At 40.2% G+C, this 25774-nt stretch overlaps 2 protein-coding genes and 1 pseudogene across 2 annotated transcripts; 2 read left to right on the top strand and 1 right to left on the bottom strand.

The window, feature by feature from the left end:
- Nucleotides 1-608: 608 nt before the first annotated feature.
- On the top strand, nucleotides 609-17616 carry LOC109486447 (VWFA and cache domain-containing protein CG16868-like). The gene is made up of 20 exons (XM_019790277.1): nucleotides 609-1051; nucleotides 6848-7076; nucleotides 7306-7471; nucleotides 7635-7782; nucleotides 8470-8596; nucleotides 8985-9055; nucleotides 9585-9689; nucleotides 10763-10856; nucleotides 11161-11268; nucleotides 11589-11741; nucleotides 11882-12036; nucleotides 12247-12402; nucleotides 12532-12645; nucleotides 13013-13130; nucleotides 13381-13468; nucleotides 15089-15194; nucleotides 15389-15583; nucleotides 15908-15968; nucleotides 17063-17288; nucleotides 17562-17616. Exons 1-20 carry the CDS (start codon nucleotides 818-820, stop codon nucleotides 17614-17616), a joined length of 2709 nt encoding a protein of 902 aa, XP_019645836.1. The 5' UTR covers nucleotides 609-817.
- Nucleotides 17617-18088: 472 nt separating this feature from the next.
- On the bottom strand, nucleotides 18089-18784 carry LOC109486448 (paternally-expressed gene 3 protein-like). Its single transcript, XM_019790278.1, has one exon. It carries the CDS (start codon nucleotides 18782-18784, stop codon nucleotides 18089-18091), a length of 696 nt encoding a protein of 231 aa, XP_019645837.1.
- LOC109486511 lies at nucleotides 18778-25502 on the top strand (annotated as a pseudogene).
- The last annotated feature ends 272 nt before the right edge of the window (nucleotides 25503-25774 follow it).

Genomic DNA, 25774 nt, shown 5'->3' on the forward strand with positions numbered 1-25774 from the left:
TAGAGCGTTTGCCTTTTGTAGAGTTTGATGTGGATAGAGTGTAACATACAACTTTCTACTAAGGTATTTCTTTGTACACTTGATAGACAACAACCTACTGACCGTACGCACGCTTTGGCATGTACGAGATATCTTTTTAATTAAAGATAACAAATTATTGCCTCCCTAATCAAACTCGAGAGCCTAAATTGGCACCATTTGTTTCACCTGCGTGTCATGTATCCATTTGTAAATAATTATCCGTATATAAATCACACATTTCCGTTATGAGAGCCGCGAGTGTCAACATTAATCTTCTCTCCAGCTGCGCACACTTCAAACCCGGGCGGCGAGCGGCTGTTTGCCAACGTCAGGTGATTTTGTTTAATATTTGACCGTTGATTGCACTCCGTGACTCTGATTATGGCCAAGTTATGAAGCGTCACAATTCCACATGTCGAAAACAATGCTTTGGTTAATCCCAACGCCCTTGGCTTTATATTCTAAAACGTGCGATGGTGCAAAACAACACAATCTCCCAAAACAATAAGTTGTCAGATTCGTTCGACAGACGAACCTTCAGGCCGAGCCTGTCTTTGATGAATTTCTGCTGACAGATTGTACAGTCCTTGGTTACTTTCTTGACCACTTAGCTATTGCAGGTCGGACCATAATGGTGCAGGTCAGATCAAAAGTCATTAGTCGTCCTGAATGCATATAAGTTGTTGTTGTCGACTTAATACCAGGATCGCACTGTTTCCTGTTGTGTTATTTTCTCGAAAGAAGAGCTGATACCTAGGTTACAAGAACGAAGACGGCTCGTTGTCTTTGTGAACCCATGTGTCCTGACAGTGGAGGACTGCGTGGGCCTGTGATGCCGACCAAAGCGGTCCTGTTAGTGTTCCTAGCGGCGCTATGGAGTCCCTCCCTCGGGGATCTGTCCACCGCTCCCATCACCACCGACTGGATCCCCAGGGTCAGCCGCAAGATGACGACTTTCGCCGAGTCCCAAACCGGCGCGCTACAACTGGTCCAGGAATATGACGACAAACTCAGCTTCTCACAGACTCAGGTAAGTTCTTCAACTTTTAAAACTCTATTAGCGATGTAGATATTCCACTTCCATCAGTATTCCAAACTTTCTTTGTATATACTGACCTGATAAATATGACCAGGCAATTTACCTCAGTAGTTTGACGGTTTATTTATCCAATTAAATAGAGACTGACTAACGAACAATGTTCCTCTTTACCTTTTCTACGATTGAACCTGAATGGCTTTTTTTCTCTTTGGTTTTCAGAGAACATCTATAATCATTTTGAATTTGAATTTTATATTACGTGGTTGATGCATGTGACAATTCCCTGTTATGTGGCGTCAATAATACTGTCTTTGAATACAGTTTGATTGACGGTTAGCTAATAAAACAACCCTGACCTCTTGTGTTGAACAGTGTAGGCACCCTTCATAGGTTCCCAAGACTCGCTGCCATATAGACTTCTCGTGATAGACAACAGATATTTCTAGTACAATTTCGCTATTGCTTTTACCAACTATATACCTTTAACGACCAAAATACCTTCATATTATTTTGCGTTGGTGCGTGTATTTTGTTGGGAGGAAAAATGGCATGTTTTTTTGCCATTTCTTTTCCTATATCTCCCTCTCTAATGTTTGTCATGTTTAATGTAAATATACTCTCTTGAAGATGGGCAAGGATTCCGAATTTCATTTACCTCATGTCGCGTCAAGCGTTTATTGTCAAAACTACCATTCCTTTCTGTCATTTCGTCCGTAGAATTCTACTTAAAATCTGTAGATATTTACTATCACAAAACGTGCAGTTGTATCTTATCTAACGCTAAGAAGTACCATTTGAACAGCATCAGGAACTATGTTTGCTTGTCAATCAGCGTTGCCCCAGTAACGGGGACGACATTAGACAGATGGCCACTGAGAGTAGATCAGATTCAAAGAAAACAACATTATATAGACCTGGTTACTATTACAAACGACATCAACAATTCACAAAAATGCACAAATTGGACGGTCTGTTAATCTAGTTCACGTGACTTCGATATGAGCACTGCGTTTCGTCTGCTGTGTAAAATCTATGCTGTGCTTATCTAGAACAAATATTCTTCTCTCATCAACCGACTACAATTCGCCGAATTGCTATTGGAAGAAATCCTATACGAACTGATCGAGGAAGATATCAAGGCATCTTAGAATTGATGAAAAGATAACAATCCCCTCTGTCTAAAAAAAGCGTGAACAAAGGTGATTAGGTTGAAGGTTACTGTGGTTTCCTAGGTGATGATAATCTAAAAGTTTTAGGAATCAAAGTATGCTCATACAGAAAGATACAAACAGCATAGTTTCCTATTTTGTGTTTGTAAAGTGAAGGACTTTTAAGTAAAGGGTCAAGGACCGACACATGTACTTTAAGTTCTAGAAAGGAATCCACAAGCCAAAGTCTTAATTTACTTTTAAATGACCAAAAAATTGAACAAAAAGACTCAGGGAACAAGTGGATTTCGATGCATTTGTAAGTATTAATAATAATAGGGAAAAGACCTGCAATTTAGAGACACCAATTTGATGTCCTACTTCCTGTGTTCTGTGTGTATAGCCCTAGCTGGCGGTGAATTTTTTTCCTCTTAAAAAACGCAAAAGTCCGTAAATAAGTCGCACCGGCGAAACTTAGCAACAAGATATTTCGGGCCTTGGCAAGGTACTCTTGAAATGACCTTTATACTAGCTGTCAAATGTTTCTCGCATCTCCTAATGTTATTGCATCCGAGGATAAAATAGCTTTGCAGCGTTGCTCTGTCGCTATTGATACGTCGAGATCAATATATATGCGTAAGCAAATAAAACCTTGACAACACATAAATGAGTTGACCAACTCGGACCCACTACGTGACATTAACGTGAAAAATCGTGCTTATTTTGTTCGAAAACAGATTCCTTATATTACCTTAGTTAGATTTAATAATCCTTTTTACTGATTGTTGTGCATTTGTACGTGCACAGTTAACAAAAAGGCTTTAAGCTTTATATGTCAATCAACAGATAAAATGATTAAGAGTTACACAATATTCTTTTATACCTTCTGATCCGTGCATCTTTAGTGATTAAGAGAAAAGGCTGGTTTTGTACTGCGTTGCTTGGTATACAACACACACTGTACAAAGGATGTTCGTCTTGCAAACCTGTTTACGGGGAGGCCCTCTGACATGTTTAATTACGCACCTTGTGTTACCTACTGAGCCCCACAAATACAGACGTACACACCACGAGACCATTCTACCGCTTTGTCTAAAAGCTTTAAATCTAACACGATGTTAAGTCTAACTAATAGTTACTTCCCCGACCACACGCACATACAAATTAAAGCATATCTTTTAAATAGTTTGTAAAGGGGACAAACACGTCCATCAAATCACTGTTTTTCCTGTTGAAAGACAGTGATAAGAAAATCCTGATAAAGGCTTCGTTAAACAAGTCTTGATATAATTGTCAAAACTAAGATAGAACTTTTGCTGTTATTCCGACCAATGACACTTTACTACCGTAACGGCAACCAATCTTGTGTACGAGTATATTAGTGTATTTCTGCCCTAGTTTGGTACATATACGGTATCCGTTTTGCTAATTTGTCATACATCACATATGTATATGTTTAGATTGATTGTTCTTTATACATTATGATCCTCAATGGATGTATATCCATTGGGCAAGCATTTACGCGTACATACGCTAACGTTGTCGTAAACCTTTTGTAAGATGATGCTGAGTATAGAATGTACTGGTGACACACAACAACAAGTTTTAGCCATCCTTTAAATGTAGCTTGTCCTCTTAATCATTTAAGATGTGTTGATCTGGTTTAGGGTATAACAAGCTTTTGTTATGCTTCCGTCCTTTATACTTCAATGGTAACATAGATCCTTTATGTTCCTCTGTATGTACCAACACGCAGTGCTTTACAGAAGTAGTTGCTTGAATCTAAGTATGTTAATGTAGTGAAACTGCCTTAAAAGCACAAAATAAGTGCGGAGTTCTACATTAGTGTCACGTCGGAGTGCCCTATTTGATCAGCTGATTTCTGTGTTACCAGGGTCTTGTTTGCTTAAGCAAACAGCCATACCTCTGGGCGACGCAGTCTCAATGACGACACAACAACGCCGCAAGGCTTTTTTATCCTCGGATTTAATAACACTACGAGATTTGAGAAACATTTGACAGCTAGTATAAAGGTCATTTTAAGAACACCTTATTCTCTAAGATATGTGGCACGCAATGAGTCATGTTTGGACCCAGATGTTAAGCAAAACAATTGTTCTTCACCCTAGTACAAAAACAGAACAGGCAAAGTATGTTGTTTATGCCTTTCTTGAATTGAATACTGTAATTGCTACCACTTAAAGCCTTGTAGCACCATGGCCACACATTGAGCAGCAAAACCAGACTCCTTTTGTCTGAACTATTTCTTAAAATCTTCTGATTAGTTTGCAGAAGTCTGAGTGTTTGCAAATACGAGCTCGAGAGACAAAGTTTAGTTGGTCGGTAGGGCACAATTTGTTCTAGATAAGAACCCAGACGGAGACACGGCTGTACAATTTAGGAACGCTGTGCTCATAAAAAAGCATATATCAAATATCTATCATGTGAAGTACAGGTATATTGTGCCTTAGCTTACACTCTTCACAGCAATGTCGTATTACGTAAATTACTTCAATGACCAATTAATGGCAGATACATTGTAATTGTCAAAATCAAACGCATCTTTTAAGTAAAATAATCACTTTTAAACGTGTTCAAAGCCATGAGAAGGTTACAAAGTCAAAATTTTAGGCTACATATATTATTAGAATAACTAAAATGAAGAAATAATGTTTAACGGCCATTGTATTTTCCAGAATACGGACGCGTATTTGATTTGACAGAAAATTACACAACCGACTTTCTATACATTTGGTTGTTATTATGTATTTAAGTAGTGAAAATTTCTTTACCAATTTTCGGTAAGAAGATTAATCGATAAAACGCCTGTTATCAGGAGTTTGTTATTTTGTTATCAACTACTTGAAATTACAGCATTATCAATCATAGTGTAATTGACTTGTTTGTCCGGAAATACAATCTGTATATGTTTATATTCAAATTTACTTCAAACATGTTTTCAGGCAGTAGGTAATATGTTGCGTTTAAAGTCAATCGTGGATTTAAATCGCAGGTTGACTCATTGTTGGTGCCATACAGAAAGTACAAGCCAGGTTCATAGCCTTGTTTTTATTATTCACAAAGTACAAGGCATGACAATACATGTTACTGTGCTGCTAAGTTATACAGAGTACAAGGCATGACGATACATGTTATTGTGCTGCTACTATACACAACGTACAAGGCATAACGATAGATGTTACTGTGCTACTACGTTACACAAAGTACAACGCATGACGATAGATGTTACTGTGCTGCTAAGTTATACAGAGTACAAGGCATGACGATACATGTTATTGTGCTGCTACTATACATAAAGTACAAGGCATGAGAATACATGTTACTGTGCTGCTACTATACACAAGGTACAAAACATGACGATAGATGTTATTGTGCTGCTACTATACACAAAGTACAAGGCATGTCGATAGATGTTCTTGTGCTGCTACTATACATAAAGTACAAGGCATGACAATACATGTTACTGTGCTGCTACTATACACAAAGTACAAGGTATGACAATACATGTTACTTTGCTGCTACGTTACACAAAGTACAAGACATGGCAATACATTTTATTGTGCTTCTACTATGCACAAAGTACAAGGCATGCCAATACATGTTACTGCGCCGCTACTATACACAAAGTACAAGACATGACAATACATGTTATTGTGCTGCTACTATACACAACGTACAAGGTATGACAATACATGTTACTATGCTGCTACTACACACAAAATACAAGGCATGGCAATACATGTTACTGCGCCGCTACTATACACAAAGTACAAGGCATGCCAATACATGTTACTGTGCTGCTACTATACACAAAGTACAAGGCATGCCAATACATGTTACTGTGCTGCTACTATACACAAAGTACAAGGCATGCCAATACATGTTACTGTGCTGCTACTATACACAAAGTACAAGGCATGACAATACATGTTACTGTGCTGCTACAATACATAAAGTACAAGGCATGACAATACATGTTACTGTGCTGCTACTATACACAAGGTACAAGACAAGACTCTAAATAATTATGTTGTTACCATACATAAGATGCAGGTATCCCCGTAAATTAACCTACTGTTACAATACACAAAGTGCAAAACAGTCGTGGACTGTAGTGCAAGACTGTACTATAATAAAACGTTATTACATATAAACTGCAAGAGACAAAGACCACATTTAAAAAAAACGTGTTGGTTGAAATACAAACATGACAAAACTGTCGTTTTACTTTGAGCTACTATATGCAGAGTGCAAGGAAGTAAACTGACTAAACTTGTTACTGTTATACATAAGATGCGAGCGAGCCTGATTATTTAGTTATTCATGTACTTAATTTCAAAAATTAATAATTGATTAACTATATACATATTTATGTTGCGTTCTTGCTTTTTGTATATAGTAGTAACGTTTTATATATATAGTAGGACCGACTCCTTCTTGCACTTTGTGTATAGTAGCAACATGATGAATAGTAAAGCGACTGAGAAAGAGTGATTGTGTGAGTGAGTAGGTGTGTGAGTGTATGTGTGTGAGTGAGTAGGTGTGTGAGTGATTGAGTGAGTGAGAGAGAGAGAGTGTGAGTGATTTGGATACTTCGTATAATTGTTTGATCTTACAGATCGACGGCCAGGCACAGCTAAATCTGCTGACGCAGGCTGCAGGAGACCGTCTGAAGAAGTGCCGGGAGATCCTGCACAGGAACAAGGCTGAGATAGAAGCCTCTCATGCACAGGGCCCGGCAGGAGGCGCTTCTGCCTCGGACTGCTGCGACAACCTCGGCCAGCTGGAGTACGACCCGAGGTTCCTGCAGCAGATCGTCAACGACACATGCGCTACATTTACTGCAGGTACTCGAAGCTGAAAAGAAATCGCTATGCTTGATGCAGCACCATGTATTGTTCTCTTCCTCTCTCTCTCTCTGTCTTTCTTCTGTTCTGGACGGGATGACGGGATGACATGAATTGCATCACAAAGCAGTTTAACCCAAAAAGGAATGGCTGTGTTACGTTGTCTTATTCTCTTTGTGACTCAAGCTGACGCCGAAGCTTATGTTGATCGTCACATTCCCTTGCCTAGTTGCCGGTGCGACAAATACAATCCGCCCGCACGTCTACAACATCATGAAGTCCAACTCACACGAGATGTCCGGGGTGACCTGGCAGTATTATGGTGCCAAAGAGGGCGAGTATCACCAGTTCCCCAAGAACGACAGGTTTTGTAATGAAAGCGCCCACATATTCAGGTACGGAAATATTTTTCCAGTAAACATTCTTCACACCAATACAATTCTCTAGAAGTAAAATGTAGGTGTGTTCATACATATTATTAAAATTTATTTAAATCATGATTTCAAGGACAACTTGTACATGGCAATCTTCCCTGCTTATTCCCCTCTAAAATACTAGAAACTGGTACGTCAGCGCCGCGTCGCCCAAGAAAAAGAATGTTGTGATCGTCATAGATATCAGTGGGTCCATGAATACTGCACATAGGATTGACCTGGCCAAACAAGCAGCTTTGACGGTCCTTGATACTCTAACAGCGAGGGACTGGGTGAGTCTGTAGTAAACGCTGGTACATGTGGATTGGTACGGGTGGATTGATAATGGCAGGAATTTTCATCTCTCCGTGGATACAATGATGGGAAATCGCGACTGTTCAAATACGTACACAGCGGGCTGAATTAATGGCGTCTTCTTGAAATCTTAATTTTCCTAAAAAAAAAGAGGTCAAATGGGGTTGAAAATCTGCATCAGTTGTACCCAGCCACTTGTATAGAGTATAGTGGATTTCTTAAGCTAACCGAAATCTTTCACAACGCCGTCGTGCTGCATCAAGATAGTTAATTCCAGCTGGTTGGGTTGATATGTATGGTGTCATGGATTCATTTTCACTGGCAACATAAGTTGATATTGTATGACGCACACTTTTCAGGCAGGAAAACCACATTAATGACGTCATATTATGTCAAAATGACACTAAAGTTAGTGTAATGATTTTACTCCACGGGTATATCACCCTTTAAACATTTGGTGTTCAAACCATTTGTAGTTTAGGAGTTACGTATACAGAGGCCGGCCTCGTTGTTTTGTACAATATACATTGTTCAATCGCCAAGGGTACCGGTAGCCCTTTGTAACAATTCGGCTAGTTGAGAAGCCCTGTCTCTATGTCTTTATACCTAATTCGATGTATTCAAGTTGAGATACAAATAAATCAAATGATTTCAATCTGTATCAGGTAGGAGTGGTGTCCTTTAGTAACGAAGCAGAAACACCACATGGCTGTTTAGGAGACAGTCTGGGAGAAGCTAACCCTGGTAACATCGAGATCATGCGGGATTTCATCAACAACCTTCGCCCTTTTTGTGAGTACAGTTTTTTGATGAAAATCTTGGTAGTTTGAGCAATGGTGGACCCAAGCATTGTACTATTATCATTTTTTAAACCTTGATCAAGAAGGTAGGTATATTATATATGGGGGTTGTAGATTTTTTAAATCCTATATAATTCGAAGGTCAAGGTCAATTAAAGGTAATCTAATCTAAACTTGGCACGAAAAGTGTGGAATATCCAACTTCATTCGATCATATTTCAGCTGTTTCTGTATCAATTAAAGCATTATATATTATTGAAACGCTTGTGTAATTTCCGTTCCTATGAACCAAACTCATTGTTATCGTAAACCCATGGAACGAATGTAGTGCATCTATAATTTGTTATACTGTTTGCTTATTTATTTATCATTTGATTCAGTGGCAACGTACTACAGCAAGGCATTCGAAAAAGCATTTGACATATTCCACGATGCCAAGCAAAAGAAGCCGGTGAGTAACTTATTTTGATACAAAGTTCTCTTTTGAAGAGATAAAGTTGTGTTATAGGCCTCACAGACCACCACCTATCCAATTTTGTTGAAAATATAGTATCTGCCTATATTTCGATGTTCTAAATATATTTTATTAAACCTCCCATCGCAAAAATTATAATCAATTATGATGATTTAACCACTTATATTAATTAACTATGTAATTTTGTACTCATGTGCCTCGAGCTGCCCCTTGAACACTTGAAAAGCGGCCGCGGCTGATAGTGTAACTGATCAAGGTTAAAGAAAGGTCGAAGACTCGTGCTTTAACATGGACAAAAAATACGTACATTATGGTACATTAAATACAGCACTCTTGCAAGACATATTCGTTGTATAGACTCTTCAAAGTCACTCGAATGTTTGTGTAGAATGAAGTTCGGTCTTATTAAATATTTCTGGAGCTGTATTTCTATTTCTTTGTATTATTCAAATTTAGTTGCAGCACGATGGTGCTGAACTATAAATTTGGATTTGTATCTTGGCAGGAACAATTTTATGACAGCGACAACGTCATAATCTTCCTGACAGACGGACAGCCTTCAGACCCAAAGAATGTTCTGGACCAGATCACTGAGGGCCAAAGTCGCATGGTGAGAAATAAACATTATTAGACGGCAATTCCATGCTCAGGGTATTTTCAGGTGTCCATAACTGTAAAAAAATTTATCTAAAACAGCCTTTTTCTCAGAAAACTAGTATGTCATGCATGTCGGTATTTTCCTTGTTTCCTATCGCATGAACCTTGCAGGACCGGACTGTACACATCTTCACCTACGGTCTTGGCGACGATCTCGTAGACGCCTACAGTGGCTGGTGCCCTGATCCCAGTGATAGGCAGTGTACAAGCTTTTTTGTCCCAGATATATTGGCAGGTTTCCTTCAAAATACAAACAGCATGAAGGCTTTGAAATTCCTGGCTACCATCGCAGATCAGAACAACATACAGGTCCCGGACGCAGTGACGTGGACGGTTAGTAACATTTGTTTAACATTAACACTAATGCGGCATTTGCTTCACTGTGTGGGTTCATGTTATAAGAGATACCAAAATCAACATTGGATGATATTATTAATCTATTTGTATTATTCCCCGTGCCAAACCCCCTCCCCCCCCAACTGGACCTCTGAGAAGAGCGGTCAAATTGTTAGGACGACAGGGCTGTCCTGTATAAACAGATGATTTTAATTCATCTATTTATGATAGTATCATATAATCAACATAGGCAAATATACCCTGATGTTATCAAACATAAAAAGTATTTTTTCAAAGTAAGCAATTATTCTCACATTCTTTTTCTTCTTTCTCTAAACTCAACTTTCTAACCACAACCTATTTTTTGTACAAGGTCTTTGTGTTTCGTATTGGTCACTTTTGTCATTGGGTTGGGTGGGGCATACTGTTATACTACTTAATCTGTATTTCTGTATTTTTTTTATTTTGTTTATTTAAGTATAATCTGCGTTAAATTTTCTTCTTTGTTGTTTCTGTTAGTGGTGGCGTTGATAAGTTTTTTTTTTAATTCAACCTGCGCCACCACGTTGCATTTGTTTTTGTCGTAGGGAAATAAATAAAAAATTAGCTGACAAAATTGTAGCCTCTTGCAATCTGCATACAAACCCCAAAGACACTTTGTAATTACGTTGTACAAATTCCCTGACTTAGAACGAAGACTGCAGACAAAGCACATATGGCCCGTGCTTTGCCTCTGGCAGGGACCCGCAGGGAGTCGGTCCATATGGCAGAACTGATAACGTAGGTGAGTATTCAAATCTCTAACAGCGAAGTGTTTATAGAACTACTAGTATCTCCACCAGGACATCGGGACCTATCAATTTAGTATCGTTAGCTAAGCTAGGGACACGAACACTATAAGAATATGAAGATTGCAGGAATTGTATATCAAATATAGATATCAAATCTCATTGCTTCCCGCATCCCTTTTACCCTAATTAGATGGGGGGGGGGCTAAAACCGACTAAAAACCTAGTCTAGATTTGGATTAAATGTGTTCTGATTGGTACTGATACGGACTAAAATGTCATTTGTTCTAAAACATAAAGGTGACGGCCAGGGAGAGAAGCTAACGGCAATGATGGGAAGCTACTACGACTTCTTCCAGTCGGAGCCAGAGCCAAAATTTTCTGTCCCGACCAAGGATGAACATCTTGGTTAGTATAGCCAGCTAAATACCTACTACTATATCAATGGTGTCTTATATTACTATACCAATGGCCCTTGAATATTGTCTTCTGGTATAGTTATTTGGGATGCAACGATTATACTCTAGCCAATACATTACTGGGACAGGCGATTTTAGTAACATAAGAATGTCTTCACCGAGAATAGAACGACCTGGCCGGTCGTGTGCATGTCCGCAGCCGCCTTACTTGAGTTCCCGGTGGTCGATTGATTGATTGACGCAAATTTTCAATTTTCGAATCTAAATCATCAACTTCGTTTATCTACCGTTGTATTGTTTTCTTTGCAGGGTTAACAATAACGGGTGCTATCCGTACCGCTGACTCGAATGGTGTGTTCTTCGGCGTCACGGCTGTTGACATCTCCATGGACATTGTGTTTAACGAGATTGTCAACTTTAACCTCGGCTTGTACTCCCACGCCTTCCTGGTGGACAGAGAAGGTAAGATCGTACCTGAAAAATTATTTCTACAGGTGTTTCAAACCTGCCTAAACTCAACGTGTAAAATCATTTTTAACGAACCGTCACTAACTGATTGATATACAGAAAAATACATTTCTTGTTCCTCGGCTTTTTGACAGACGGTCGAGTCCTCCTCCACCGAGACCTCCCTAAACCCATGGAGTGGCCGACAGATCCGACTTTTCTCCATCTGAATGCGATGAAGGGAGAGCTGCCGGATGATGAAGTCACTAAGATCTTGAATGGGGAGAGTGGAAGCTGCTATGTCAACGATGTAATCGATTACAACATTATCCTTCATGGAGCATAAATATTAAGAACAACTGTGCATTTCAAAATTTTAATAAGGTTACCTTGCTGTTCTATAACATATAAAGAGTAGGCAAAAGGAGTGTTTAAATGAGGACTTGTAGCATCTGTTATCAAGGGAGAAAGGTAAATCAATAAATAAATCGTGAAGAAAATCAACTTTCTAACACCACAGGTGAAAGTTCCAGTTACTCGCGGAGACGCCCAGTTTGACGGCGTTTTCACGTTAGTAAAGCCGGCAAACTTCTACTACGAGTCGATTCCAGACTCCAAGTACAGCGTCGTGCTCTGTCTGTTTGAGGAGGATAGAACCATCACTGTTCCAAACCAGGTAGGTGGTTGACAGGTTAAATGTATGGACATCATGTCCTTGCCTAACCAATGTAATTTTGTTTGGCATTGGCAAACGTATGACATCTAATTTATCATAATAATGTAATACCGTTCTTACACTCTGTAGGTGAATCCAGAGAACGTTACAGAGTCAGTGTTTCACCAGCTGGACCCGGCCATGAACACAGACGTCTGCAGAATGTATAACAACTACGCCACTCAGGACGGATCTACTGTCATGGTAAGGCAGCGACATACCTTGTCTGTCAGTGCAGTATGATCACTTTGATGTATAACCTTCAACTGTTATTCCAACCATATTAGAAATACAAAATAAATCATGTAACTGGATTCTCTGTTATGTCAGACGCGCAGATGGCAAGTGATATTTCTAATCTATGAATGACTCTAAAACCTGTAACCTGTAAATAATCATAAGAACCGTCCCCTCAAGGATTTCTACTGATCCAGGTGTGAGGAGCTTTAATAAGTGCCAGCCAGCCATTCTAGGAAAGATACAAACAATCCTGCAGGGCAAGAGAGAGTGGCTATAACCGTATAATACCACTTAATGCTCTCCATCTTAAATCTGCACTCTGCTTCCTTAGTTTCCACCATATGCCTACACTGACCCAGTCGGCTACCTGAGCAGCGTGGAGACAGCTGTGGACGTTGCGAACATCGAACAATTTCTCAATGACGTTACTGGATCTGTGGACAATCCAGGTAAGTACCTAAAATGCATTAAATATGTAAATATAGATATATAAAGGCCATGTCAGTTTAATGCCTTAAAGTGCAATGACAATATGCGTAGAAGTGACCAAGAAAATCTGATGCATCTGACGAACTACCAGTAAAAATATGGCAATATATGAGGATACAAGTATATATCTGTATACAATTCGAATTTCTTATGAGTATGATACGCATGTATGCTGATAATTCTTGAAAAAAAATCACATAATACACCCAGGACTGGTAGAAGGTGTCCGAACTGATGTGGTCCTGACGGCTGCAATTGAGCAGTACTGGAGGCAGAATGCTTCAGACTCAGTATGGAGGTAATCTATATTTTTTTCAAAATCTGACCATTAGCAATAGTACAATATAGCTTTATGTAATTCTGTAGCAGAATGAAATCATTTAAAATAATGCTTTCCTTTTAATCATCTTCCGACAGATACGTGGGCACCAGAAACGGGATGTTCAGAATCTTCCCTGGAATCGCCGTGGACAGGCGGTATGACCCAACCCAACAGGGATGGTGAGATATAATGCCATTTAGTAGTTTAGGGGGGTCAACGTGGGGTGAAACCACCGTGTGAGGTTAGAATTCCATTTTCGTCTCTTTCTTCTCATTCCAACCCTTCTTACTTCCTTTGGTGGAAATAACCACGTAGATTTGGTTATGGACGTAAGTCCCGTTTTTACAGGACGGGTGAGGGAATCGTCCGAGCAGCCTTTCTTGTAAAGTAGTAAAGTTTCCCTATGTTTCTGAACTAGGGAGACGAGATGCTGCATCAGTGCCCAGTGACATTGCACTGAGCAAACTCGTTAAAATGCTGTTTAGCACATATAAGCCACATGTAAGTCAATTTTAGACATAAATTATGTTTTGTTTGGACGCGTATTTTAGTCTTTTTTAACATGATGACTATTAATTGATACACACATGATTTTTACAGGTACAAGCGCGCCTTGAGCAGACCTAACGACTACACCTTCTCCCGTCCGGTCCCCAGTCCGTTCGGCGGAGGCAACATGGTCACCATCAGCAGAGTTATCGCTAACAGTGGGTATGTATTGTATCCAGAACGCGTGGACAAGCATGATTCTGGATATTCCACGTGTATCCAGCACCGTGCTTGGAGCAAATCTACCACTGTGGCAATAAACCTGTATTTATGCTCCTGGAGAACCGGGCCTGATGCTAAGTTCGCTCTTTCTTAAGTCCGTTACCGATGCAAAATATGGCTAGGCTGATCTTAATAAGTTAATCCATTCAGGCATAGAACTGGATAGGCACGGGTCTGAATATTATATAACTAATAAATTAAACTATAAATTATAGTACATTGCCACAACTAACAGTGCATCGAATCAGCATATATTTGTCACCTAACAAAAGTCGGCCTCATTATTTTGTCACTTTACCAAGGACTGAGTCTCAACTAATTAAAACAAATGTCTTCCTTCCAGTACTCAGATTCTAGGCGTCATTGCAGCTGACATAATCGAAAGGCAATACTATTCCCTGTTGTACTCGGAGGTGAGAATGGCTTTTTACAAACCATCTTTATTTAATACATCTAATATTTTGTAAATGTGAACATCAGCCATCCTATTTGCGATAATCAGCTACTATTTTATTAATCGAATTAAGTAATAACAAAAACACATAAATAACTGCATTGCGCTTAACCGTTCATTCGGAGTTTTTAAAATCTGACAAAACTTTACAGATACCTGATTGTTTATCGGCGGAGTTTGACTGCTTTCTACTTGACGATAGTGGGTAAGTTTTGATTTCAAATACCAAGATTTCTAATTGCTGCTTTAAAGATATTATTTTTAATTGAAGATGGCAACGATACTTACTCCGAAATTTTGCATATTTCCGAATAAGGTTTGTAACCCCTTTACGTAATTCAATAATTGTCTTTTTACACACGCAATGAAAGGTACTTTATGGACCTGCCGACAGCACCTAGCACGGAGCACGATCACCTGACCAACAAGTTTCCTTGGCTGGCTAATGAACTGGTGTCTAGAGGAGGACTCCTGATGGTAAGATTTTAATTAACGCTAAAAGATTACCAAACGAAGTGAAAAACGCAGAATTGATAATCATAATCTCCATCAGGCAATCCTTTTTACTACATGATATTCTTCAACCATTCAATTACAATTATTTTAATGAATGGATAATTTAGACTGATGATTGAGATTTAGCCATTAATGAAATTTCTTGCATTCTACAGTCAGGATTGTGTAACAGCTACGTTACCCAGGATTCCCAGTTGTTCTACGACACTTCCGGATTCACCGGTCTTCACGTCACTACCGGCAGCGACCCGTGTACCCAGTTCTCCATGTACCCAATTACCAACACCAACACATTTTTGTTGGTTCTGCACAACCGCCAGACCAACAACTGCCAAGATAGCCAAACACAGGTTTGAAAAATAAGTTTTGTGCAGCCCACAGAAGTTTTGTGTACACACTGAAAGAAACATCTACGGGTTTATCTTGAATTGTTAAATCATTTTAAATCGATAATTGGATTGACTGCTTCAACCGTTAGAATTTTTTTGTCTCAAAGACAGTATCACATAGAATCCATTACGAAACTAATGTATGTTTTATTTTGTTATATGTTTATAGCTACATGGTAATCAATGCACACGCAAGGCAAACAGAGGAAACGATACCATGTTTGCTGGCTTTATACTTGGCGAAATTGCAAAAAAAAAAAACATTTGATTTCTTTTTTTTTCTAGGATTGTTCCTGTGATAAAGATTGCCAGTCGTGTGATGCAAGTGTTCAGTCTAGTTGTCAGGTAATGCGTGTTATTTGCTTATATGCAACAGCCATGGGTAATGGTTGTTATTCAGCAAAACCCATAAACCACAACTGGCCAATGGTATTACGTCCTTATAAACAAGATAAGAATGCCGACTCCTAATTGGCCAAGGCATTCTTTAACCACAGCATCCGCATTTCGTCATGTTATTCACTCTTAGCTACGTCATTTACCGATGTATTTACTATTTTAATAGTCCCACTATTCTCTCCCTGTTTGCAGTGTCCCTGTTCGTGTCCATGGGACCATGAGTCCTGCACAAACGGAATCCTGGGTGTCTTGACAGATATACCCTGTCCTCGTAAGTAGAACCATTATTTTGTCTTTAAAGTATTCTCCAAAGAAAGGCTTAGGGCAAGGCAGAAACTGTAATGATTTTTGAATGCACATTGCTTTCTTATGAAAGTCCGTCACATCATTTTTGACTATACCATATGCATTTAAGCTCCCCGTGAAGTCCAAAGCAGCCAAGGAGCAGGGCAGATAGGCGGATCACCCCCGTACCAACCTGACCCATCTGTACCTGAGTGCGAGGTGCCGTGCAGTGCACAGTAAGCGATGTCCATTAATGTCTGTACAGTTACATTAAATATGTCTATCCATCCATCGGATATGCTCATATATCGGCATGATAACGGCATAATATGTCAGCAATGCATTACATAAACTTTGACAGATTGCCCATAGTCCCTACTCGAAAATAGCTGACCTACAATATATAGCAGAAGGGATTGATGACATACTTGTAAGCTTCAATATCTGACGGTTTCATGAGGACATCTGTACATCACAGGCCTGACAAACCCACCTGTGAGGCTTTGCCCCACTGTGGCTGGTGTGAGGAGTTGGATTTCCCAGTCTGCAAAGAGACCTGCGCTCCGTAAGTTACTAAATTGAATATCTGACTTTAACTGCCAGCTGATATCTTTGCCTTCTAAAAATCAACAATCACTGTCGTTTAGTATTGCACAGTACCTATATTTTTTGTAAACATATTTATTCTTTGCATTAATCTCTGTAACAAGAACTACGCCACAACCAACGACGGAAGTTGCGACAACGACAACGGAAACTACACCGGAACCAACAACAGTTGCCACGACTACATCAGAAACAACAATGGAAACAACAACAGATGCCACAACGACAACAAAGACAACACTGGAGACAACGGCAGATGTCACAACGACAACAGAAACAACAACGGAAACAACAACAGATGCCACGACTACAATAGAAACAACACTGGAGACAACGACAGAGGAGATCATAACAACAACCGCCACTCCACAGATTGGTATTTTCCGAAACGCTTTATTTCATCCACTCAAAGCTCTATATATACGTACAAATTAAATATAAAGGATGTGATGGTGTAGTCAATTTACATATAGATAAAACGCTTACAAGAGAGTTTTCTAAAATTCTGACTGTCCACAATTGTGTTTTAGGACTTTGGGCAAGTACATGTTTGCGGAGCTGTTTACTATGCCAATATCTGAAATGAAATAATTACTGTAATCTGTAATAATGTAATCTAAACTTATGTCTTGTTTTTCTCCAACGCCAGGACCCCCCGCAGACTGCACGGCCGTTCCTGCCGGCATGTACCCAGACCCGTATGACTGTACCAAGTTCTACCAGTGCACGGGGGTCCCAAGTAACCCGCTACCATTACACATGCCCTGCGCCCCGGGAACGCTCTTTGATTGGACCCTCTCTGTCTGCACGTTGACATCGCATTGTACAACCAGTAGGTGTATAGGAAATTGTATTCTACATCTTCAATTTCGTACTTCCTCCCGTACTCATTTCGTTGAGCATGTACCGATTCCATTGACGTGTCAGTGTTTATGTACAGAGAGAGATAGAGATAGAAAAATAGGAAGCTAAAGATAGAAATAGAGAAATAGACAGATTGACAGAACAGAAAGAATGATCCCACGGCTACGTCTTCATTAATTAAGGAATTTAAGCATATCCAAAGTAGCTTGAATTGTATTTTGTATTTCCCACAGCTGTTGTGGCTTATATAACTCTTCCACCAACAGTTGCCTACCCCACAACACAACCATCAACGGTCAGCCACATAAATCTTCAAACAACTGATGCCACAACGACCATTTCCCCAACCTCTCCGGGCCCCGTAGCGACATCACCATCTGCGGTCTCCATAACTACTTCTCCATCAGCGGGGTCCTTAGCCACATCACCATTTGTCGGCTCCGTGACAACTTCATCATCTGTGGGCTCCGTGACTACTTCAGCATCTGCGGGCCCCGTAACTACACCAACATCTGCGGCCTCAGTAACTACACCAGCATCTGCAAGCCCCGTAACTACACCAACATCTGCAAGCCCCGTAACTACACCAACATCTGCAAGCCCCGTAACCACACCAACATCTGCAAACCCCGTAACTACACCAACATCGGGGTCCGTGACTACTTCAGCATCTGCAGGCTCTGTGGCTACTTCAGCATCTGCGGGCCCCGTAACCACTCCAGCATCTGCAGGCTCCGTAGCCACTTCGCCATCTGCGGGCTCCGTAGCCACTTCGCCATCTGCGGGCTCCGTAGCCACTTCACCATCCGCGGGCTCCGTAGCCACTTCTCCATCTGCGGGCTCCGTAGCCACTTCAGCATCTGCGGGCTCCGTAGCCACTTCGCCATCCGCGGGCTCCGTAGCCACTTCGCTATCTGCGGGCTCCGTAGCCACTTCGCCATCTGCAGGCTCCGTAGCCACTTCGCCATCCGCGGGCTCCGTAACCACATTGACATCCGCGGGCTCCATGGCCACATTAACACTTGCCGGCCCAGGAACTCCTTCAACAGCTTCGGGCTCCGGAACTGCTCCAACAGCTGCGGGCACCGTAATAGACATGTCGGCGTTCTTCCCTTGCATGTTCATTCCTACCGACGTTACACCCCAGATGCAGCAGGAAGTGGCGGACAGTTTCTTGGCTTCTCTTCGCGCCGCTCTCCAAAACAGGGGCATCTCGGTACCCCAGCAAGCCATTCAAGTCGTGCAAGTTGGAAGAGTAAGTTTCGTCTTGCATTAGTCATTCAATTGTATGTAATTGTGTTTGGTATTTGGCCGCACGCCTCTGTGTTTGTGTGTGTGTGTGTGTGTGTGTGTGCGCGCGCGCGCGCGCGTGTTTGTGTGATTGCCACTTAATTCTCAGATACAAAGTCTAAGTACATCTAATTCATTTGTTTTCGTAACCCATTGAGACAAATTTAATGCGTCAGAAATCTAATATCAGGGAGAATCCTTTTCTCACCCGTGTGTCATACAACCTGGTCCATCCTTGATACTCAATACCACATGTAATCGCCATATTCAATCTTCCCTTGAACACAGGACACCATTGACTTCACGATACAAGACACAACAGGTAACCAGGACCTTACTGCCTTACAAAACACCATTCATGATATCCTCTCGTGGGACGAACAATTCACCATAGGCCATAACCTGGATGGAGAACACGTCGAGTACAGAGCGGCAAATCCTGAAGACGAGGTCAACAACACGTGAGTACATCTGTACCTATATATTGCTGTAACGTTAACCGCTGTAGTTCCACTATAGCCTTGTTGTAAGTCCCGTTGTAATTTTGCTGTAGGCATGTTACAGCTATAGCTTGCTGTTGATACACTTTAGTGATTATACGCCAAAAAGCAGTTACTCAAGCAACTGGATATGATTTTGAAAACGTTAGACGCTTCATCTAGTATCCACTAGCTTTCATCAGTGACTGAGAGACCAGAGGGGAAATGCAGGTTTATAAGCACGAACTATTGATCGATAGGCAAATCATATCCAGTTGCTTGAGTAACTGCTTTTTGGCGTATCGTATTACCTGGATGTCTAACCTTCATCGACGTTTAGTGATTATAATTAGTACAAAAAATTATCTGTATTTTATCATTTCTTTGCATTATAATTATATATTAAAATGAAATAACTCACGACTTTCTTAAAGGGTAAAGTTTGAGATCAGCTTGGGAGAAATGAACGGGAATGATGTCAATCTCGACGACGTTCTGGAGTCGGATTTCACTATTCGTGACATGTTGGAGCAGGACATCATCAACTTTGTTACCACTACGCTCGGGCCTTCGTCTGTCGCCACTTTGAACTTGGACAACATATGGATAGAAAATGTACGTAATAGGCTTTGATATATTAAATTTGCGGAATATTTACTATGATCACATTCACGAGATTCTGCTTTTGATGTTATGCAGATTTTGAAACGACACGCGAAATACATGATGGTATTCGTGCCTCATGTGTTCTACGAAATAACGGGTAGAGCATTTTTGTTGAAGATTGAAAATTGAAACTAAAGTAACTCGGGGCAAGTTACGTTTGAGCCTCTATCTCTTATGGATGGTCTCGTGGTGCTTCAGATTGCCGCAGGTCATCCATACCTAACGATTGTTTTATTTTCATTTTGTGAACAGAACCACTGTACCTTCAGCATCAGCGTCCCTCTAGACCAACTGCATGCAATGGAAGCAGAAGCAAGGAAGCTCGTGGACAACATAGGAAACTTCCTCATCCATGCCGGTAGTCTTCAGGTGACTGAAGTGGATTTCATGACCACCGAGACATGCGACTTCTGCCCTCCTATCTGTGAACCGAGGTGAGGGGTTCTATGAAAATACTAAAGAGGTCTTAACATTTAGATCATCTTTCCTAATGTTATTTCAGAGACTCTTCGGCAGCTGCAGAAATTAACAACTTGTGAACTAATCCGTTTATCCAATTCAATGTTGTACGTTAAGACTTTCTGTTACTCACCCATTGTCTTCACATTCCTACATGATCATGTCGTTTAGGTATTAGTAATTCAGAAATGATGATTCCGGTTCCATTTTTTTGTATTGAAGAGATGCAGAAGCGTGCTATCTGCATACCTCGTGCCAATGGTGTGTGTTTGACGGTGAGCCTCAGTGCGGAGATGACTGCTTGCTGCAAGAAACGTAGGTTCGCTTTACAGATGATTCAGCTGAAAAACTTATACGGGGTTGAATGTTTTGCGACCGTTTGTTCATTAAGTTGGTGCACGTACCTATATGTTCTGGTGCTGACAGTTCCCCCGTATGCTAATGAGTAAAATATCTGTCTCAACGACGTTTACGGGGGACGCAATGTGCTAAAAATCATCATAAGACTAGGAGTGTCTTCTAAACCATGTATAGAACCAAACCTCACGTAAAAGAATGGAAGCAGGACACCTGTATGAAATCAGCAACGTTCAACTTGTATTCTCTTCTATGTTAGGGAATATGAGTTGAGTGCATTTTGCCCCTGTCTTCCTGAGCATCCGGGTTCCCAACAGCAACTACAAGACAGTTTTCGTGTCCAAGGACTTCAGCTTCTGCGAGACAGGTTTGGTGGATGGGACTCGGATAAAACAATCAACAATATCACCATCGCAGGCGTAAGTGTTTGTATATGAATGAATGAATGAATGAATGAATGAATGAATGAATGAATGAATGAATGAATGAATGTTTATTATTTTGCCATTGCGATCAATATGCCGCCAAGCCCATATGGGCTTATTAGGCACCGACAAATACAAAATCAAAACAACTCAAAAGGTACAGAGAATCAGATGTAACATAAATTATAGCTTAACATAATATATAATAAATACAGGAAATTAAGTAGTACTGGTCATATACAGAAATCAAATCAAATGTAACATAGATGTATATGTTGTACGCTTCCAACAAGTTTTAAACGCTTCCAACAGGTTTAAGATTGTTCTGAAATACGTCATTCCTCGAGCTGATACTTCACATTAAGTTAAGTTAAAGAGCCTTCCCGCGTCAAGTGACGCATAGGGCGGCGCCCATCTCCGTTCATTAGCACTGGGCCACACACAGCAGTCACTACAGCAGGGGGCTAGTCCACTGGTAGTGGTGTGTGTTTAACTCCCATACTCTTCTCCAAATGCTGAGTGCTGAGCAGAGAAAGCAGTATGTACCATTTCTAAAATCTTTGGTATGACTCGGCCGGGGATCGAACTCACGACATACAGAATGCAAGGCGAGCACTTTACCCACTTGGCCATTGCACCGGTTATACTTCACATGTCGGGGGTTTATTTGAAGAGATTTATATTCCTGTTGCAGCCAAACATCACTTTCTCAATACGAAGCAGCATGCAACAGAAGATCACACCTGGCATCATCAGCTTTCTCAGCAACAGTTCCACGTGGGATGGCATTATCATTAGCGATGGCGTCAACCAATACCAGCTTATGGAGCCGCTCGACTATACCGAGTGAGTACTATTTGCTTTGTTGACATACGTCCTTGCCACTCTCTGGAAGTTTGCCACTCTCTGGAAGTACATACCTCATAAACACAATATCTTAAATGGAGAGTTTTTAAAGTTGCTTTTTGTTTGGTATCGTCGCCTAAAGTGTAAAGACAAACAAGCGAATGTCATCAGGCAATTCAATATTATGCTCTAAAATGCTGGTAGTTTTGTCTTTTGTAAGTTACTTTTCTGTTTGCTATTCCTGCAGCATGGATGTAACAGTGCATTTCAACAACGTGGACTTTACCAACCTGGTTACCCAACACTCAGTCGCAGTGGATCGGCTGCTTCCTGCCCTCAAAACCGTGCTGACGAGTATAGGTGTCTCCCATTCTTGCGTGGCTTCAACAAAGCTGTCACAGAGAGGACAGGTATGTTTATATGCATTAGTCAAACGATCCACTCTGTGCACTAAATCAAAGCAAAACATTGTTGTTTTTATTGACCTTGAAATAAACGCGAGTTTTTTTTATTTTTATTTTTATTCACAGAACTTCCTCCAATTCACCATGTCAAGAGAACGGGACAGCTCAGGCTCAGTTAACTTGACTGAAGAAGCAAACAGGATTAAGAATGCCGTCAGCAGGGGAGAATTCATCTTAAACCTTAAGCCTGTGAGTATAACATTATATGGCATCTATAAAATGTTATCACATATCAGTACTTTGAATATATATATTATCGGATTCCACTGTGAGTAAAAACGGGAAAATAAGTATGGTTTGCATTTTCTTCAATCTATTGTTTTAGAGTAGTTTTAGCTTTTTTTTTTACTACAAACATGTATATAGATTGTCATCTGCTCACCTGTACGTAGCCCGATCATCATTGTACAATAAAGGTTATTTATTAATTATATTGTTCACATTCTATTAAAACCCTTTCATGTACTATACAGTTTTGAAATACGTTATCGTGTGTTTACAATAATGATTGTTGAAACAAACTATCAACATGGTTTAGTACACACTACAAGGAATTATATATCAATACATGTGACTCTTGCAGGGATGGCCAATAGGTACAAGTGTCAGCTTCGAGGGGAATTTTGACAGCATCTGCCCACAAGTGAACCCGTGGAGCCCGAGTGGATCGTATCCACCTGGCATGTGTGCCTGTCCAACAGAAGGCAGCATTTCCCTTGTGGTAAGCTGAGGACATGTCATTTCTGTAGTTTCAATGAATGCATGATGAATGAAGACCTTTATTGTACACACATACCCACAGGGTTAAGTACAGGTCACAGTAAAAGGATGGTATATAGATAATGTTACATATATACATCGTCAAGTAACTATAATTAAGTAAATTAAATAAATTAGGTTTAAATTCTGCTACCAGCCAGATGAGACATGAATACTATGGTTTAACAGTAAAAAGTTATCAAACTAGTAACGTACCTGCCCTCCATTTTAGTACCAGGACCCGGCTGGCAACGGAGGACTCTCCACCCAGGATAAGGTCGGGCTGGCCGTTGGCTTACCGATAGCCCTGGCGGCTCTTGCGGCCCTTCTGGTACTGCTGATGTTCTATCTGAAGAAGAAGGGTTCGTACCACCCGCCCACAGCCAGGCGCCGCAGGAGGGTCGTCTCCCCCGTAGTGCAGTCCTTCGAGACCAACATCTACAGCGTAAGACTGTTATAAGTCTATCTAAATAAAGTTGTTTAATTTGTCTTAAAAATTGTAAAAGTAACAAATTAAACTCTATACAGAAAAAAATTAGGACATTGATGATGATGCTTATTTTGAAGATGGTTGTGTTTTTGAACTTCATTGATATTCATAGTGTGTATATACTTTGCTACGTTCAAATGCGTTGTATTCAAATGAGCTATTTGCTCCTTATTCATAATTCAACTCTCATAAAGCTGCCGCGTATAGTTTCTTCAATACATTAGTCATTTCTTAGTTCTTTTCTTTAGTCATTCATTCATTCATTTCTTTATCCACAGGCCTCCATTGACGACAACCTAAGTCACCAAGTCGGCAAGAAGGGCCCCCAGCTGAATCGGTTCCGGGACCCAGACGCGGTGTACGGCCGCCTGTCCTACTCCCCGCCTCCCAGCACGGCCAGCTCTACTCTCACCAGCGAGATGTCGCTCCCCGGAACACCTGACATATTTTAGTACAAATCAGAACTTCATTTACAAAATCTACGAGGAAGTGCTAAAATGACATTCTTTGTTAAGATAAGACCTTTGGTGTGTGGCAAAACTGATATAATGCATGCCAATAAGATCATATTTGCATAATCAGTTTAAAAAATATATAATTCGTCAGTTAAACTCTAGTACGATGTTTGATGCAAATACATGACGTGTGCTAATCTGTGTTATCTTTCGTTGTCAGAAGCCAGTTGCCGTCTTCTTTTACTCTCTCAGTTTGTTGTTGCACGTCGCGAATCTCCAAATTGTGCCCTAAACGTGCGACTGGAGGCAGATTTGAAGAAAGCAAGTCCTTGAAGAAAGGAATGCTTTGTTTTACGATGAAAACCAGGACCTAAAGTTTTTCTTTCACTATGGCAACTAATCATCACATACATTAATATTGTCAATAACAGACGATTGCCAGTATGACAATAAATGATCTATGTTTTCACATGTTGTTAAATCAAGAGGATTTGGATGCTTCCGATTATACTGACTTAAGTTTTGACTATCAAGCAAACAGGGGCCTGGACTGTGAACAGGCTGCTAATAGCTTGATTTAATTAGGCTCATGTGTGTATGTTTGTTTGTTTCTTTGTTTGTTTGATTGATTGGACTTGTTTTTCAATGCGCCAGTAGTAGCATTCTAGAAATATTTGCATTGCTAAATTTGATAAAATCATACCTTCACGCTGAGATACTTCTGAAGAATTCATAGTCACAGTTGACATGCATGCTTCAAAGAGTGGTAGCCACTTTATAACATAATGAACAGATTAATATATCACCAGCTTGTTGCGTTTGGTTTTTTTTTTTAGATGTCAACGGACTTTAGAATATTGGACTGTGCATGTGGGTGGTTTGTCTATAATTGTTCAAACACAGTCATAATCTCCTAGAGCTTTGTGTTTTAAATACATAATACTTTTGCTTAGAGTAGAATAAATGCATGTGATAAAAGCTCTTTGTACATTTCTACTTTATTATAATGTCTAACACAATTGAAGCAGTTGTCATTCATGTAAGTGCTGGCTAGAATACACATGTAAAATTAACACTACAGTGAATACACGTAATGTAATTCAAATTCTTGATACATTTTGCAATCTACCTTATTTCAATCTTTATGATAACCAGTTCACTCAAAACTTATCATAACCATATATATCATAATTATTCTCACAAATGTTAGACACAACGTTTATACCACACTGCCTAAAATCAAAGTCATAAAAAGAAACCTATAACAGTACAACAAAAGTACACTTTATAGTTGCCATAAATTAATTG

Source organism: Branchiostoma belcheri, unplaced genomic scaffold (genome assembly GCF_001625305.1).
Source record: "Branchiostoma belcheri isolate BF01 breed outbred unplaced genomic scaffold, Haploidv18h27 scaffold80, whole genome shotgun sequence".
NCBI lineage: Eukaryota > Metazoa > Chordata > Leptocardii > Amphioxiformes > Branchiostomatidae > Branchiostoma > Branchiostoma belcheri.